We start from the raw sequence: 17,027 nt of genomic DNA, 5'->3' as shown, positions 1-17,027 counted from the left end.
AAAAAAAAAAAAAACAAACCAACAAAAAAAACCAACAACAAAACCTACTGGGATAAGCTTTCCATAAATAACCAAGATAGCTAAACCTGATGAACTCATAAAGATGCCACTGCACTGCTCAGCTCAGCACTGACTGCTGGAAACACCAACAGTATAATCAAAGGACGATCAAAGCACAAGCTCCAAGTTCCAGAGATCCACATGAGGACTTGAGCAGAAAAGGAATATCCCATTAGGTTCCAGCAAAACAAGCCTTGTCATAACCTTTTTACAGTGAACATCCAATCCCTCAAAAAGAAGCAAAAAATCGTAAGAGCAACTTTGGATTGTTCAGTCACCTGAGAGTTTGAACATTAATTAAACCCTACCAAAATGCTCAAAGGTTAAGTTGGTGCCTTCAGGGTCAAGTAAAACAGGGGAAGACAAAAAAATGCTGGTCTGTCAAGTTTCACACACTCCTTATAAAAGCCATAATCAAAGTGCAACTGAAATGGTCAAATATATGAAAACATAACATACCTACAGCCCTACAGTGGTCCCGTATTTAATGAACATGCCTTAAGCTCATTAACAACTAATTTCATCATACAAAAATGAAAAGGCATGCTATAATGACAATATTCTACAAACTGAAATTCAAAAGCATAAATCAACTTCTACCAATGCTTCCTCTATTTCTTCATTCATGATGGCCAAAATGTTTTCAAAAACTTAAATTAAAATGGCCCTGAGGATAAGGGGGCCAAATAATCATCAAAAACATTCTGGTTCATCCACAGGATCAGCTAGTGAGGTCCACTAAGCAGTCTTGCATTACCTTAATCTGACAGTCACAGCCACACAGAAGCTTGGTACTAAGTTGAGAATCCATTTTACTAATAGGTTTTTCCAAATATTTGCTATTTGTGGAGGACTCAAGATTCCACTTGGGATTTATTAATGGTCCCTACTCTGAAGTATTACACTACCAGTGTCACATCAAATTTAGTTCATTTCTCCTAGTCCTTTCTCCCCGAACAAGTAGTTTCTTTGCAAACCTCTCCTTCTACTGCTGTATTCTTCCTTCCAGAAACCCAGTCTGAGATATATTCAGAAAGGTTCCTTCTGCAATTTCAAGTTCTACTGCTCCATTTCCTAAACCAAGCAATCCCTGGTTTCCCTGAAGATCCAACAATCATTTGCCCTCACATAGCTTGTCTGAATTCCTCAGTACCTGTGCAGTAGTTTTGCTCATAAACATTCATTATGTGTCACATTGTTTCTTTCTCAGGATATCTGGATTGCCACACCACAAATCACTGAAAACAAAGTTTTCTTTCTCTAAAGACCAATACCTACAGTTGTGACATTAAGGAAAAAAAATGCTAAAAGCAACAATAAAGAATAATGCAAAAGTACATTTTCAACACATGGTGGAGTCTTTCCCAAGACAGATGTCAAATCCAACAATTCTCCTGCAACACTGTTGTAAAAAAGTGATTTTATAGATATAAAAATAGGCTTTCATACACTTCCCTATCACTTCTCCAGTAAGCTGGGAGACTTTGCTTCAAATCACAGCTATTCAACAGCTTCACACATAAATTGATTACAAAATTTTAACATGATCACAGTATCTTCCTTCTACCTTTCTTTTCCAAGAGACACTGGTTGGTGGAAGCCTTCACAATAATTCTTTATTAAGGGACAGTTCTGAACCTGAACAGTAGAAAGCAGCACTCAACTTTCAGAAGAGCTGACAATTGACACCATCAAACCCATGGACGATACAAAATGAACCACAGTGGAAAAAGCTTCAAATGCCTGTATTCTAAAATGCAGACTGGGTTAGGCAACAACAAAAAAATCTAAAATAATCACCAGCAAAACAAAGAACATTGGGAATCTTTTCAAAACTTTTGGAAAGATACCAATAAACACTATTTTCTCTTCAAAGCTTTTCTGCACTGCGATAGCTCCAAGAACAAAAATTGTTTCCTAGAACAGATAAAAAAATCAAACCCACAAATGCCTTGATATAATCCTGAAAAAGAACAGCCCCCAGTCCCACTTGTATTTCTAAGTAATCCTTAACAAAATAAACTACAAGACCAACCAAATACTCAGAGGTTGTTTCATTGGTAACAACAGAAACAAACACTTTACTCCTCATATACCCATATTTTGTTTATGTCTTAAAGAGATTTGCTGCAGTAAGACAAACTTACTTCAGCTCAGAATAGTTACATTGTAAAGACAACCTTGGTTCTCTCTGTTTTCAAGGAAATACTAAAATTTAAGTATTCTTGGCATTCAGAGTATATTTTGTTCATGAGTCATTCTGTATTCCAGGCATTGAATGGCTAAATGTCTTACACTCTGCCTCCACCAAAGGCCCCTCCAGAATAACTTACATAAACACAGTTAAGCTCACATTTCAAGTTATTGAGAATACTCAGTTCCCACAAGTTTTACAGCATAATTATAAAATTTTTACAAAAGGCTGCATGTAACATTGACAATGTTAGACTAGAAACTGTGCAGCTTTTTTTGTTTAAATAACCAAGTACATTCTGCTTCTACAAAAATTGTGCTTTGGAGTTAATATTCATGAAGCCCTACCAGAGTGCTGGATAGAATAAAATTTCATTATAGAAAGATTGGTGAGTATTTGTGAAACTGATTTGTATGACTGTCCTGGGTTTGCTGTCACACAGGAAACTCTGTACAGTGCTGACAGGCCTGCACTGCTAGTCCAAAACAAACCCAAAAATTTAAGTTCTCGATAGCTCCAACTGAAAAGTCTACTACAATATACACTGCACTGTTCCTTGAGGCATTTCTGCATTTTCCAGTTACTGCTGTGCTCAACATATACAAGTAAATAAAATGTCATCCTTTGAAAATAGAAAGTTTAAAAGTAAGCACCAACATCACCTGAACAATTCCACAAAGAAGCCTTTTTGGTAGTTAGGAAAACTTGTCTCAGCTTTCCAAAAGGAAGAGTTGTTCTTATTCAAACACTAGCTAGCCAGCATTACTCATCTTTCTTTTGCCTTTGCTGTCAATAAACAAATTACTAAAGAGAAATTTCTTCAGGTCAGCAGGACAATATTTCATAAAGCTTTTCTAAAATGGAGAACACCAAGGAACAACATGCCAAGTTTTATCATGGTGATCTCATGAGAGAGGTTATGAATTAATGAATATTATCTCAGAATGCCATAAATAGTTAGTATAAATTCAAATACTTGGGAACAAATATATCAACAGTTGTATAAAACAACATGCAGAACATCTTCAAGCTTTCCTTTCCCAAACTGTGTGACAAAGATAACCTTGAAAACTTGCCATACTAGCATTTTCAATTAATATAAGGCAAGATTTATAGGGAGAGAGAATATCTTACAAGACATAGCTGGAACAAACAGACAAGCTCTTCAATCCTGTCTTCCACTCTGAAACAGAAGCAGCAAATTCCAACCCAAGCTCAGGCCAGGAACAATTTTTTTGAGCTTAACTTGCTTAAATTGTCAAAGTGCTTAATTTTTTAAGAGAAAATGATGGTTGATCCTGTAGAGCAAAAGGGCAGGTAAGCAAGAGGAGATAAAGTTACCTAACTATACGTGGTAACCACCCCTCCCCCCCAAAAACTTAAGACAGCTGGACTAAATTACACAGAAAACTCAAGTTCTACTAAAAAATCAGTAATTACTCAGTCAGGTTTCTGATATTCAAATCAGAATTTTCCGCTCTCATGTTCCTCTCTTTAATTCTTACAGCTCCTCTTAAAATCACCACTACCATCATTTAGAATTCAGCATGTTAAGGTGCTGCCAAATGGAAAATACAAGTATACAAATGCCAAAGATGTTATCTCTCCTAATATATAGAATGAGGTCTAAATCACTTGTTTATTTCCACATAAACATCTTTGACATTCTCAGAAGCAATGTGCATTAAAATTTCCAGTGTAAAAGCTCACTCAAACCTGAAGTGACATCATTCTAAGTGGCTCTCATGATATACTTAAGCCCATGAATAGAAGCTGTAACAGACTGAGAAAAGCTTACGTTGATATTTTCTAATTGCAGTAGATGCACTGTGTAATAGGATTTGATGTCTTCAGACACTAGTCTCACACGGAAACCTGTTTCACTGAATGTCATAACTTCCTCTTCTTTTGTTGGCCAGTATTGTGCACATTTCACCTAATGGATATTTTTAAAGAGAAAGAAAAAGAAGAAAAAAAAAAAAAAAGAAAAACTTTGTTAAATATCCGAGTATCTTGGGCTTTGCATGTGCAGATTCTGAGACCACATTGTTCAATACAGTAGACTCAATACCTGCTCCCACTTTGAGGAATTCTAAAAGTCCACAATGTTTACAGTCAAGTTACTACAACTGCTTCAGTGGCTGTTATGCATTCCAGCTTTATATGTTTATGCCTTCTTTCATCACGTGTTTTGAGATACATCTTAAGCCTTCCCTCTCCCCCCTCTAGATCTCTACAGGGAACTGAGATCTCTGCTCAGCTATTTCAGCACTTCCCTCCTTTGTTTCTGACTTGCACACCTTCACATTTAAAGAACACCTATCACACCCAGTTCTAACCAGGCTTGCTGAATACTTGAAGGTTCTAGTGGAACAAAAGAATGAACTAACAAACCAATGCAAAACTATTCTTTGTCTTGTATTCCTCTTGCTTTGCACTCAAACTTTCTGTAAGAAAATAGGTGACTTTTTAACAGACCAGTCAAATTTTTTCACTAATCTGTACTGAAAAAAAAAAAACTTCAAATGACATGCATTTACAACAAAAATCTGCAATGCTTTCAGACAAAGAAGCAGAAAAATTATGTAACAGAAGATTTATGCACTCTGCATTTATGCCACTGGTTTTAAAGAATCAAAAATAACTATATCAATTCAACAGTTGGGCAGCAATCTGTCTTCATTGTTACAGCTAACATCTCTATATAACAAATACACTGTTCCATTACATTTTGAAGAATTAATCTAAAGATAATTGTTTTTCCAGCTTCCATTTTGTCCTAGGAACATCTTACACTGCCTCTACTCCTCATCAGTTCTATCTGTACATCCTTTCTCATAATGTTAATTTCACCTTTCTGGATCCACATTTGTTAGATACTATTTTCACCAAACTGAACTGTATGTCTTAGCTCCCTGACTTCACTGTTTTATTAAATACACATTATACTGCACACCAGTGAGAATGTTTGTTAGTTCTTCTAATGTAACAATCAAACATTGCTCAACCCTATTAAAATTGTGTGGCTTATTTCAGAACTTTAGGTCTAATGTCACTTACCGATTCTTTTTCAACAATCCTGTTCAGCATGACAACTGCTTTGGTTTGTTGTTGCCATACCATTAGCCAAAAGTGACAGCATGTATTAGGTAGTGGACCCTGCACAGTAACAAATACAAAAATAGCCATGAGAATGTATAGGCAAAGCAGTGTTTGAGTACAGTTAACAGCACATTGTGGGAAACAGGATAAACCCTTCGTCTTAAGTTCAAACAAATTATTAACAGAATGATAGAAATGGCAGGCAAGAAAGCAGCCACATTGCACAGATCATTCCAGGACTTAAAAGGGCTGGGGTTTTTTTAAGAAAAAAATTACCAAACAAAATCAAACAACAAAGCATTAAGAACTCAGGGAAGGGATATTTTGGTTTAAGCATCAATACTATTTGCTGTTAGAAGAAAAGCTACTGCAGGAATGCTCAGAAGGTACAAGTTGGATTAAGGGGTAGAAGTATTGTTGTAACAAAATAGTATTATATTTACAAAAGAATTGAAGAAAAGAGCAAGAAATATTTGTGAAGCTTCATGGGCAGTAAATGACTCATACTTCAATATCCCCATTAGCTTCTCAAAACATAAAATAATCTGTTTGCAGCTACATCACACTGGCAGCTAATATGAGATATCTGTAATTCATGGAGACAAGAAACAATTCAAATACAAATTACAACTGTAAAAATTCCCCTCCCTGGAGTCTCAATCCCTGTAATAACCCAGTAATTGTACTACTTACCTGTGTTAGAATATAATATCTCTGGGCTTCTTCTATGACCACTAGGCTGGCATTGATATAGTCATTATCAGCGTTCTGGAGTTTTACACGACTGTGATCATCTAAAATTCAAAGAAAATTAACAATTAATGATGTGTCCATCTCAATGAATACTCTCTAACAGGCAAGTTTAGGTCTCCCAAGCAACTAGAACTGAATTCTGCAGTACGACCCAAACAGCAAACAACAAATACCATTGACACTAATTTCTCACATAACTTTGGTAAATGTCCTATTCTCCCCTTGGCATTCCATCAGAGTAATTTCAGGCAGCTATTAATAGAATCTGCTCAGAAATCTGGAATACCTATTTTTCTTTAAAAAAACCCAACCAAACAAAATAACCCACCCACACAGGCCTAAAGGTCCTCACAGTCATCCCTCAACAGTTGCACTTCCTTAATGCAACAGCACCGGAACTCACACCAGAGTTGATCAACCAGTCACTGCCCTATCACACCAGATCACTCCACTGCATTACTTCCTAAGTTCAAAATTCCAAGATTTTTAGTGAAGTTTCAAAGGTTGATGTAGAATCATAGTTAAGGTCACAGCTAAAAAAAATCCCAATAAAATCTACTTGCAGTAATTCAAGCCAGGCTTTGATCAATTCATTTTCCATCTAAGCTATTGTCTAATATTATACAACATAAAAATACTAAAAAGGAACATGCAAAACCAAAAATTTTCAATGACAAATCATCCAATAAATGAAGCCTAATCTAACTCTAGCCTTTTATCTCAAAATTGCACAAGCAGGACGAATGATTTCCCTGTTTATGGCAGAGGCAAGCAAAGGACTCTGTTTAAAATTCTACCATTAATATGAAAAAGATTATCATATTGTCAAACCAAAAAAACTGCATAATTAGAAGTCATTGTGGTTGTTCCTAGAACCTTTTAGTATCAGATTTATGAACTTCTAGGAAATATTTAGGTAATCAGACTTGTTCACCATAAGTAATCCTTCAGCCATTTATTGGTCACTGTATTAAATAAACAGTATTTTTAGTTTAAAATTTATACACAATTACATGCCAGAAAATGAGATTCACCTGACTGTAAACCTCCTGAAGCTCAATACCTATCAGACTAAGAAGAGTAAATAAAAAATAGCAAAGTAAAATTAATTTAAGAAACTTCAACAGATTTCAGAAAGAGATGGAAGAGATTCCATAAGGAAACTGACAGCAGAGTGAATTATGACACGATACCAGTTTTTAAAACTAAATTAGCCTAGTCTAACCCACAAAACTCCATCAGGGGCCAGACTGCTGTTAAAATGCCAGCCCACCCATCCTTGCACCAAAGGCTCACTTTCTTTAGACAAACATTTTGGGAAACACACAAAGCCATGAGCTGTGACATTAGCAATTACCAAGTATCAAATTCAGCACAACTACAATAGCTGAACTTACAGCCAGCCTGTGCAGCACAAGTCTTATCTCAGAATTCCATAAATATAAACCCCATAAAATGGATAGGCAAAAAGCTGATGGCAATCAAAAAACAGTTACTGAATTAGACTCTTGTTCTACAGACTGCTTGGATGACTTAATATGAATATTTTCAATGTGTTTGGAAACCTAAAAAAAGCATATTTACAAGGTCTTGATATGCCTTTACATTCTCCCTCATCTATCTGCAACTGGCAACTGCCAAAGATGATCTTGTTTTGTTGGATTCAAGTAAAGAAGTCAACAGTAAAGTACAACTGTTTTGCTGCTGCTGAAGCACTCAAATTTAGGGCTGTTGCCCTACCTCCCTTAGCTCCTGACTTTTATATGCAGTCACATATGAACATGCAGAGAACAGAAAAGTGCTGAAAATTTATTTTTTATATAAAAGCATGAGAAATACACTGGGTTAAGCTGTTTTCATTAGCATTCCAATTGTAAGGCAACACCATCGTAACTTTCAGGAGTCTTAAAAGATTTATGATACCCCTGTGTGAAGAAAAAAATATATTATCAAAGCCAAGACACAGCAAAATTAAGACACATATGCATTTTAAAGCAAAATATATCTCTTAGTATTATTTTGCCAGGATAGGAAAGCATTACTTTTTCCTTTCATGCATCACTTTATCTGAAATGTTTCTACTGGAAAGAAACCAAGACCTCTGTAAATATTACATGTCATTTGCCAACAGGAAAAACTTAAGATCTTGTTATAGTAAATCACACATACCGGTACCAGTGTTCTCGGAAAGGTGACGCAAGCAAGCACAGTTAACAGTTTAATCACCCAGCGGCAGCTGCTGTACTGCTCCCAGAGGCAAAGAACTGCAGCCTCTAAGGAGGTTTCCTACTCTAATCCTTACACTCTCAAGATTCATTTTTTCCCTTCTTATAAATTCTGCTTTGTAAGCGTGACAAACAATGTTCTGCAAATTGTTTTTTTTTTAAGTCCCTTTAATAACTAATTCTATGCACTGACAGCCTCCCTCTTCCTCCCCAGCTAAAACAGAGGAGCTCTTGCAAGTACCCTGGCAGACAGTCCACAGGACAAAAAAAAAACCAAAAAAAACCCAACCAACAGAATATATTGATTTCCCTTCTTTCAAGGGATGAGGTTCTTAAAGGACACAATGACCTAGAAACCTCATTCAAACCCTGGCTTGCTCTTCTGAATTAACTGATGCAAGCCAACTTTTGACAGTGAGTTAGCTGTAATGTATTTCCCGTATGTATATCATTTCCAGTTACAAAGTACTTAGATTTATATGAATGATAAACCTATCTTTCAGATAAGACTTATCTTCTGTGCTGCCATGCCCACAGCAGCTAAAATACAGTGCTCATTTTCTGAAGTGCTAATTCCCCTATTTCAACAAAGTATGCAGCCTGAAAAGGAAGTGGAAACCTTAAAAATTATTCTCATTCTGGCTCCTGCACTGAGAAAAAAAACACTCCCAGAATGACCCTGTCTGAGATAAGAAAACTCTGATTACCCATTTCCAGTGAAACCCAGTCCCACTGGCAATACTTCTCATGCATCAAATAATGCCAAGACTTCACAATGCTCATCAATCTGCTCTCCCCTTGCTTAACAGAAAATGACAGATCCAGTTAAAACCAGGATACAAAATGTTTGGCACTTTACACCGCATTGTTCTTGCAGCTAGTTAATAAAAAGGTTTTCATTATAAAACAACTGTGTTTCTAGAACACTGTACAACTTAAAAATTATCTTTTATCCAAGAGATGTCTCTGGTCCCCCAAATAAAGAGCTATTAACAACAGAGGAAGGAGAAATGCTACTTAGTGGATTAAAGAAAGTCATAAATAAAACATGCAGCCACAAGCCATCCCAGTGACCCTGCCTGACTTTTCCCACCTACCAACAAATCCCTTCCCTTTCACAAATCTAAATCTAGTGTATCTGAGCTGCTAAATTATTCAAATTGCAATACTCTGTCACTAGACCTACAATCTCAATTTTCAGAGGTAGCCTAAGGCAAAGGAAAGGCAAAATGACTTTTCCTGTCACTGGTTGTACACAATGAATGCCATCCTATCGGTCATGGTCTAGCTCACCACTGAAATGTATTCATACTGAAATACACGTCACTACTGCACAGCATCCTACAGTTGTAAACAGGACTATGGAAAAAAGTTTTAATGCACATTAAAGTTTAGATCAGCATATGCAATAAAATTCCCCTCTTCCCCAACCCCAAAGGAATAAGCATCTCCAAACTCAACAGCACAACGAGTTTATTTTACAATACTTCATATGGTAAGATGTTGCAGAGAATCATTAGACTATGTCATAAAAATCGTAAGTGTCAGCTTCTAATATGGACAAGAAATGCAGCGGGCTTATTTTGGTCTGAACATCTCCCTGATCTCAGCACATACACTTGAAACACAGGACAGAAAGGGAACATTCCTGCAATGACAATTAATCAGCACCATGTGTAAAACCACTCAAATTGGCTCCAACGCTGTTCCTGGTAAAGCATAATACTCTTCATGTTCCTCTCCTGTACTCTATGCCAACTCTAAGCCTATAGTTGAAAGATCTGACACAAAATCTAGTCAAGACCACAGGAAGAAAACATGACAAATCACTACCTTGCAAGATCAAGCAACATAATCTATCAGCAAAAATACTCAGATGACCCAGGTTCTTGAGCTGTACACTATACGAAGGCTGAAGAGAAAACTGAATAAACCCCCATCTACCCTTCAAAAGCAAAAGGCAAAAAACAAAAATCCTGCTGATTTTGCTGAGGGGATTTCCTCCTTGCCTGTAAATCTGAGAACTCAGCTCTAAAGGTATTTACAGTCAATCTGAGACACTAAACTCCTCTAATAACAACTAAGGATAAGATTTAGAAGACAAGTTAATTACAGAAATCTTAGGAGTTACATTAAAATTATTAATAAAGAATAACAATCTCACAAGTTACTCTCCTCTGTTAACAACATTTTCTGAGAAATGGTTTCATCTGCCCGGAAATGACTGGCTGTCAAACCAAACCTATTTCAGATTAACTTCCTGTTTCAGTACTCTGAAGCCAAAATACTCCTCTGCCTATTCTAGACTAATACCAAACTATAAGACTATTTTTTTCAGCTAGGTAGTAATTCTTGAGGGCTTATATATGCTATAGATCTTTAGTCAACAAAAACTGACACTAACAGAAATACTTATGAAACTCAACTAATGGACAGAAATGATTAGCCTTTCCCAGCAAACAGAAATTAATTTTTACCTAGAAATGTATGTAACAGATACAAGTTTGTTCCAGTACTTTTCCCAGGTATCACAGTTGAAATGGGGCAAACCAACCCAAAGTATCTTTTCCTGGACTCGTAACTGACGTATTTCCCATAAAATTGAACAATCTTTGCATTTCCTCTTGCAGACATACCACCTCAGATTTTAGACTGGCTTGGCAGTTACCACAGTTAACAAACTATTTTCTGCCTACTTTTGGAGAAATAAAAATCTTTCTTTAAATTATGTCTTACAGTATGATTAAGTAGCTAGATCTTAAAAGTCCTGGTTCTGAAAACCTTTGACTACTTGAGAATATTAGTACCACATGTTTTTCATCTAAACACTGTTAAAAAGCAGCAAAATTTGAAAAGTAAAGGACTGAGATGTCAAGACTGTATGAGACTTGAGTTGCCTTGCATTTCTGCAACGCCAGGTCCTTGCATCCATGCACCACAATTAGATGTGTTCACCACAGTGACCAAACCATGCAGCTTTTATCCTAGCTGCTTTGAAATTTAGGCACTGCTATCTTGAAATCTTACTTGTTATACACTCCTATCCTGGTCTCTCTACTCCTGACTGTCATAGCTCTTACTGAAGCAATTATGAGTAATATTTGAAAACACAAAAGCAAAATTTAGGAGGAATTAACTAGTTCAAACACAATGTTTTGTTCTGTTCTCCTGATACAGCTTTGTTCCTAGTGCCCAGTTCTGCAAGCTATCTAGGTGGACCAATTCAAAACATCTTTCTTTCATAAATGCTAAAAACTGATACATTCTTCATAAACTTCACCATTTTACTTAGTTCATTCATCATGTAATAATTTATGTCAGAGTTTCATAGCTCTAGCCTTTTCCTGAGCCCAACCACTACTTCAGTACTAGATTTTATCTGTCTCTCTGCTTTTGCACTGGGTCAGAAATTAATACAATCATTTCTATTTTTTTCTACTGATTAAATATGCATTTCAGAAGCAAGCTTTGCCATGACTAAGGCAAAGGTGTTAGACGCTCCTTACTACTGTAAAAGGCATGCCATGATTAAGGAAAATATCAAGCTCCAAATAACTGCAGGAAATTAATACAAGTCACATCCAGAAGGTATTACTGGAGGCATTATTAGATACTAGTTAAATAATACAATATATTTTTGTTTATTTTAGAAACACTATTTTTAAAAAGAGAAAAGCACAAACATCTTGAAAGAAATTTTTCACTCTCTTTGCATAAATTATATTGATGTATGGGAGAAACAGTAGATAAATGCACAGATGCAGCTTCTGACATGGAAATTGTATAGGATGTTAGACCCAGAACTAGAACCTGGGACTTGTGGGTTCAAATCTCATTTCCTGCCTTCTTGTCTTACAATCCCCATTGCAACTTAGGAAACAGAAAGTGAATTAAACATCTCTTTCAGCACCAGTAAAATGCTAACGCCGTGCTGCAACAGCACAACAAAGCTGGGATACCCAAGTGACTCTGCACAGACTAACACCAGAGGTCTGGCTCCATTCCCTAAGCCTACAGTGGAAGTCAGTAAATCTTGCCTCATCTGAGCTATCTTCCTCAGTGCTGGACACTCGTCCAATGGAATGCCAAGTAGACACAGCAAGGAGCCCCTGCACTGAATTCCCAAGTTCTGTTTCACCAGCATGCAGCTCAGGGGTTCAGCACCACATCAGACTGTACCCATTTGGTAGGAATTCACTGTTCCAGGAGAACATCCTGGCAGCAGCCTAAGGAGCAGCTCTGCATCTGACTGGTGTGACTCAATCCAAGACCTTTTCTGTGCATTTTGAGAAGTGCTATGCACATGTTGTCACCACAACTTTCAACTGGAAACAAGGAGCTCAGCACTTCTCCAAATTGTACAACAGGTTTTCAGATCAGGCTCTCAAACAAAAAGCCCCAATATACCAGCAACCATTCAAAAACTCTAGATCCAGTAATGAGGTGTTTTTTAGGACCCTTCAGTATTCTGGGAAACTTCATTATTTATCCCACCTTTAATAGACTGCAAAAAAATTAAAGTTGTATAAGCAATCTTTAGCTTATACATATCTTTTTGCAATAATTTTGGCTTACAATCTCTGAAGTAAAATGCTAATGAAAAGAAGCCCACAACATCTCTGTAGCAGAGGAGCTGGTTTGAAAAAAAAGGATTTTTTCACATGAGACATAAGATCATTATGTAAAAAAAGACTATTTTAAGGCAATTAGTAGAAGTACAAAGCATTCTATACTTTATTTACTATACAGGCGAAACCAACAAAATCTCAAGCATTTTTTAAAGCAACAGTAGAAATTGAGTGGCATTTATCCACACCACCATAAAAACATGCAGAGTCACTCAGTCCAAAAAGAAAACATTTCTGTTAGTCTAGGCGCATTAACTTAGCCTTGATACCCATTTTTTTACAACAGGTAAAGCACTATTAAACAAATAATTTCCTTATGAGAAAAATATCTCTAAAACATTACTCTGCCCCTCACAAAAATTTACCTATACACTAATACCTATGATTTGCAGCCATCTCTCATTCACCATTCAGTGGAATGAGTTTAATACACAGACTTTTCTCTCTCCTGTTACACACATTTGTGTATGTGGTACCAAAAAATTGCGCATTTATCACAGGAGACATGCCTACAGAAATAAACAAAATGCAAAATTTGCAATGACCATAATTTATCACTTCCAGTGTCAACAGGGTAAGAGAAGGTCTAGTAAGTTTACTGCAATGATTGCAGAAAAGATACTCACATGGACTAACATCTCTGTATCTGTTTCGATTTCTGTTTTCTGGATACTTTGCAACTCTGTGAGGGTAATCACTGGATTTATGCCGGATTTCCTTAAAAAGAAAATAAATAATTGACTTATAGTCAGCAACCTGATTAACATTAGTGGTCCACACATACTATTAATTAAGCAACATTATTAATAAATTAACATTTTTAAACCAACTTTTTCTGCCCCTAGTGTCATTTTCATTCAGAAGATGCATCTCATCCATGGCCAAACTGCTACCACTTAGATTTTCCTACATTTGGCTAAAACTACACAATGTAAGCATCATCTGACAAGCAACTGATGCATCAGGATCAAAAGGCAAAAACCTCCTAACCCCAAATATTTATTACCCTTACAGTTTACCTGTACATTATCTCTCAAAGCAATAAGGGATTCAGAAGTATTCTGCTGGCTCCTTTAAATCAACTGGCAGCGTAAAACCCCACAAAGGTAAGTGAACCAATTAATGATTTTATAGCTACTATTAAGAGCCATAGGATTATTCTTGGTCAGTTGACAGCTCATCCCATACACTGTAGTTAAACGTCAACCAATATAAAGAATTCTAGAGTCACAAATATCAACGTGAATCAAAGCCTGTTTTCCCTAAGTATTAATACAAACCCTCTAATAATCTGTGAGATATTCAGACTCACGCACTATTTTAAGGACCTACTGTTCATACCTTCTGAATGTTCTGTTTTATTGATTTCTTCCCTGAGTTCACCTTTTCTACAACTTCACTAAGATATACAGAATTAGCTTATGCAGAAAACTGAAAATGGCCTTCAATGTATTCTACTCTGTCTTTATATCTCTATATTGATGCTGTCTCAGAAGAAATGCCGCACAGTACAGAATGAATAATATTTTACTTTGAATTCTCCTTCTGTTTTTAGATTGTGTTGCTACATTTGATCATTATGTCCCAAAGGGCATTTAAACTTCATATTACAACTGAGCATTCTTTGGCCTTCTCAATGTTCCCACTATCTTTGTCTTCAAACTTCCTAAATAGTCTAGTCTTTTCCCAGACAATGAACACAGCCAGAAAGGGCATCAGCGGAAATATAACTTACAAAAGCAAGCTCCAATTTTTAGCATTGGTTGCGTGACCTTTCTTTAAAATGTACTGCTGATCTGCAAAGAACATAAATCACAACGTGGAGCAGCAACTGCCAAGCACCAATACTTGGCATATTTGTATAAAAACCTCTTGATCTATTAGGCTTTTTATTTTTATACAGCACTCTGGAATTTCTCTTGTTTACATGGCTGACAAGCTTTGGGAGCTTGCATATAAAACGAATGGTTCTGGTAGGCATTCACACCCCAAGTTCCCATGAAAGGTAAATTTTGCATTACTCATTAATAGGACGCAATGGATTTAGTTTCTTGAAGCACCTGCACGATCAGTGCACAGAAACAGACTCATACTTTGGCAAAGAAACATTAAAATAGCTAGAAACACTTCTACAGTGATGGCGTGGGAGGGTCGGCTTGCTAAATAGGAAGTTTAATGACTAATTCTAAAATCAGTTTTCCCACATAACATCTAGCCATCACACAGAATCACAGCATGCCCTGCCCTGGAAGGGGACCACAAAGATCATCGAGTCCAACTCCTAACCCTGTTGTATAGAATATCCCAAAGAACCACACCATGTGCCTGAAAGCATTGTCCAATCCCTTCCTGAACTCTGGCAGGCTTGGTGCCAGATGCTACCCAAGTGTACTACACATCTACCCAAAACTGCAACATCTGAAATACTGCAGTAGAGATACTGTATTTGAATCATATACAGATCAAATAAATTGCCAATTTAAAAGAGAAAAAGCATACTTTGAAGTCAATAAAGGAAACTTTCGGGTTTGATTCCCTTTCTTCATTTGTAAAAGAGTGCCATAAAATACTGTGGGCTTAAATAACTGCTCTAGTGATACCAGCAGATACATAACGTCTGTTTCATGAAATTGACTCTCCTTGGAAGCTCTTAATCTAGTTAAAAAAAAAAAAAAAAAACAAAAAAAACAAAAAAAAAAAAAAAAAAAAAAAAAAAAAACCCAAACAAAACTACAAATACTGTATTTTATTAAGGGGCACTCGCGCAGGGCCCCCCACAGCAGAAGCCGAGCTGTCCAAGGCAGCGGGAACGGGAGCTGAGGAGGCAGCATGAGTGCCTGCGGAGCCGCACGAATCCGCCGAGGGGGGCGGGCACTCAAGGCTCGGCCGAATCCGTGCTGTCGGGCACAGCTTCCCACACCACCCGATGCCCCGGGAGTCCCAGGGCGGCTGCCCCTGCTCGGCTCGGCTCGGCTCCCGCTCGGTCGAGCCCCGGGGGCAGCGCGGACCGAGAGCCGCCGCCGAGCCCGCGCACGCGCCCCGCCCCGCGCCTGCGCGCCGCCGCCCCCCTCCCGGGCCTGCCCCGCGTGCGCATGCGCAGCCCTTGCCCACGGCTCCGCTGCCCGCACCTGAGGGCGAGAGTCGAGTTGGTTGGCCCAGCGACTTCCGCTCTCCGCGCTGCTGAGGCAGCGGCGGAGCCGCACACCGGGCACGGCCGCTGCCGGCCCGCGGGTCTCTTTCCCCCAGCCTTCCTCCCTCCCTCCCTGCTGCTCTCCGGCTGGAGCCGACCACGCCGCTCGGCTCACCAGATAACGCGCCTGCCAGTCGTTCGTGGCGTCGATCTCCTGGAACTCCTGCTCGATGGCGGCGGACATGGTGGCGGTGGCCGCAGCGGCCGCCAGGGCGCGCGAGCCTGTCCGCAGGAGGCCGAGCGGCGAGCTGGCGACGGCTCGCGCGCAGCCCCCCGCCTCACGGGAGCGGCGGGCGCGCACATACGCTCGCGACCGGGTGTCCCGCAGCCGGCGCCAGGCGCATGCGCGGCCCTCGCCCCACCCACCGAGGACCGTGGCGATCACGCCTCCCCGGGAGGAGGAAGCGGGAAGCACCTGGGGTGACGTCACTGGTCCGGCAGGGGGCGGGGCCGCGGCCGCCTTCAGGTGTCGCGGGGGCTCTGCAGGGTCGGGGGCTTTAGTCTCCAAACGGCTACCGAGCTTTTGTCGTCACAAAAATCACCGACTCAGTTCGGTTGGAGAAGATCTCCGAGATCACTGAGTCCAACCTGTGGCCGAACATATAACCGATGACTCCATCGCCTCCCTAGGTAGTCCGTCCCAGTAGTTAATCGTCCTTTCTGTGAAGAATTTCTTCCTAATGTCCAACCTGAACCTCCCTTGGCGCAGCCTGAGGCCATGTCCTTTGGTCCTGTCGCTTGTTGCCTGGGACAAGAGACCGACCCCTACCCGGCCATAATCTCCTTTCAGGCAGTTGTAGAGAGTGATAAGGTCACCCCTGAGCCGTCTCTTCTCCAGGCTAAACACCCTCAGCTCCCTCAGCTGCTCCTCACAG

The 17,027-nt window shown here is 38.9% G+C and overlaps 1 protein-coding gene across 3 annotated transcripts in view; it reads right to left on the bottom strand.

Annotated features, from left to right (window-relative positions):
* Nucleotides 1-16,517, bottom strand: part of PTPN2 (protein tyrosine phosphatase non-receptor type 2) — a 30,371-nt gene extending 13,854 nt beyond the window's left edge. Inside the window, exons 1-5 of one of the 3 annotated variants that reach the window (XM_079300542.1) lie at nt 16,268-16,517; nt 13,589-13,679; nt 6,050-6,150; nt 5,315-5,413; nt 4,053-4,190 (exon numbers count right to left, since the gene is read on the bottom strand). In XM_079300542.1, the coding sequence (XP_079156668.1) occupies nt 4,053-4,190; nt 5,315-5,413; nt 6,050-6,150; nt 13,589-13,679; nt 16,268-16,336 (498 nt within the window). In that variant the 5' untranslated portion in view covers nt 16,337-16,517. The remainder of the gene's footprint in view (nt 1-4,052; nt 4,191-5,314; nt 5,414-6,049; nt 6,151-13,588; nt 13,680-16,267) is intronic. The other 2 variants (XM_079300541.1, XM_079300540.1) reach the window with 2 other exon arrangements.
* Between the last annotated feature and the right edge of the window lie 510 nt (nt 16,518-17,027).

The sequence above is a fragment of the Erithacus rubecula genome, assembly GCF_903797595.1.
Source record: "Erithacus rubecula genome assembly, chromosome: 3".
Taxonomy (NCBI): Eukaryota; Metazoa; Chordata; class Aves; order Passeriformes; family Muscicapidae; genus Erithacus; species Erithacus rubecula.
This window is presented reverse-complemented; position numbering and strand designations above follow the sequence as displayed.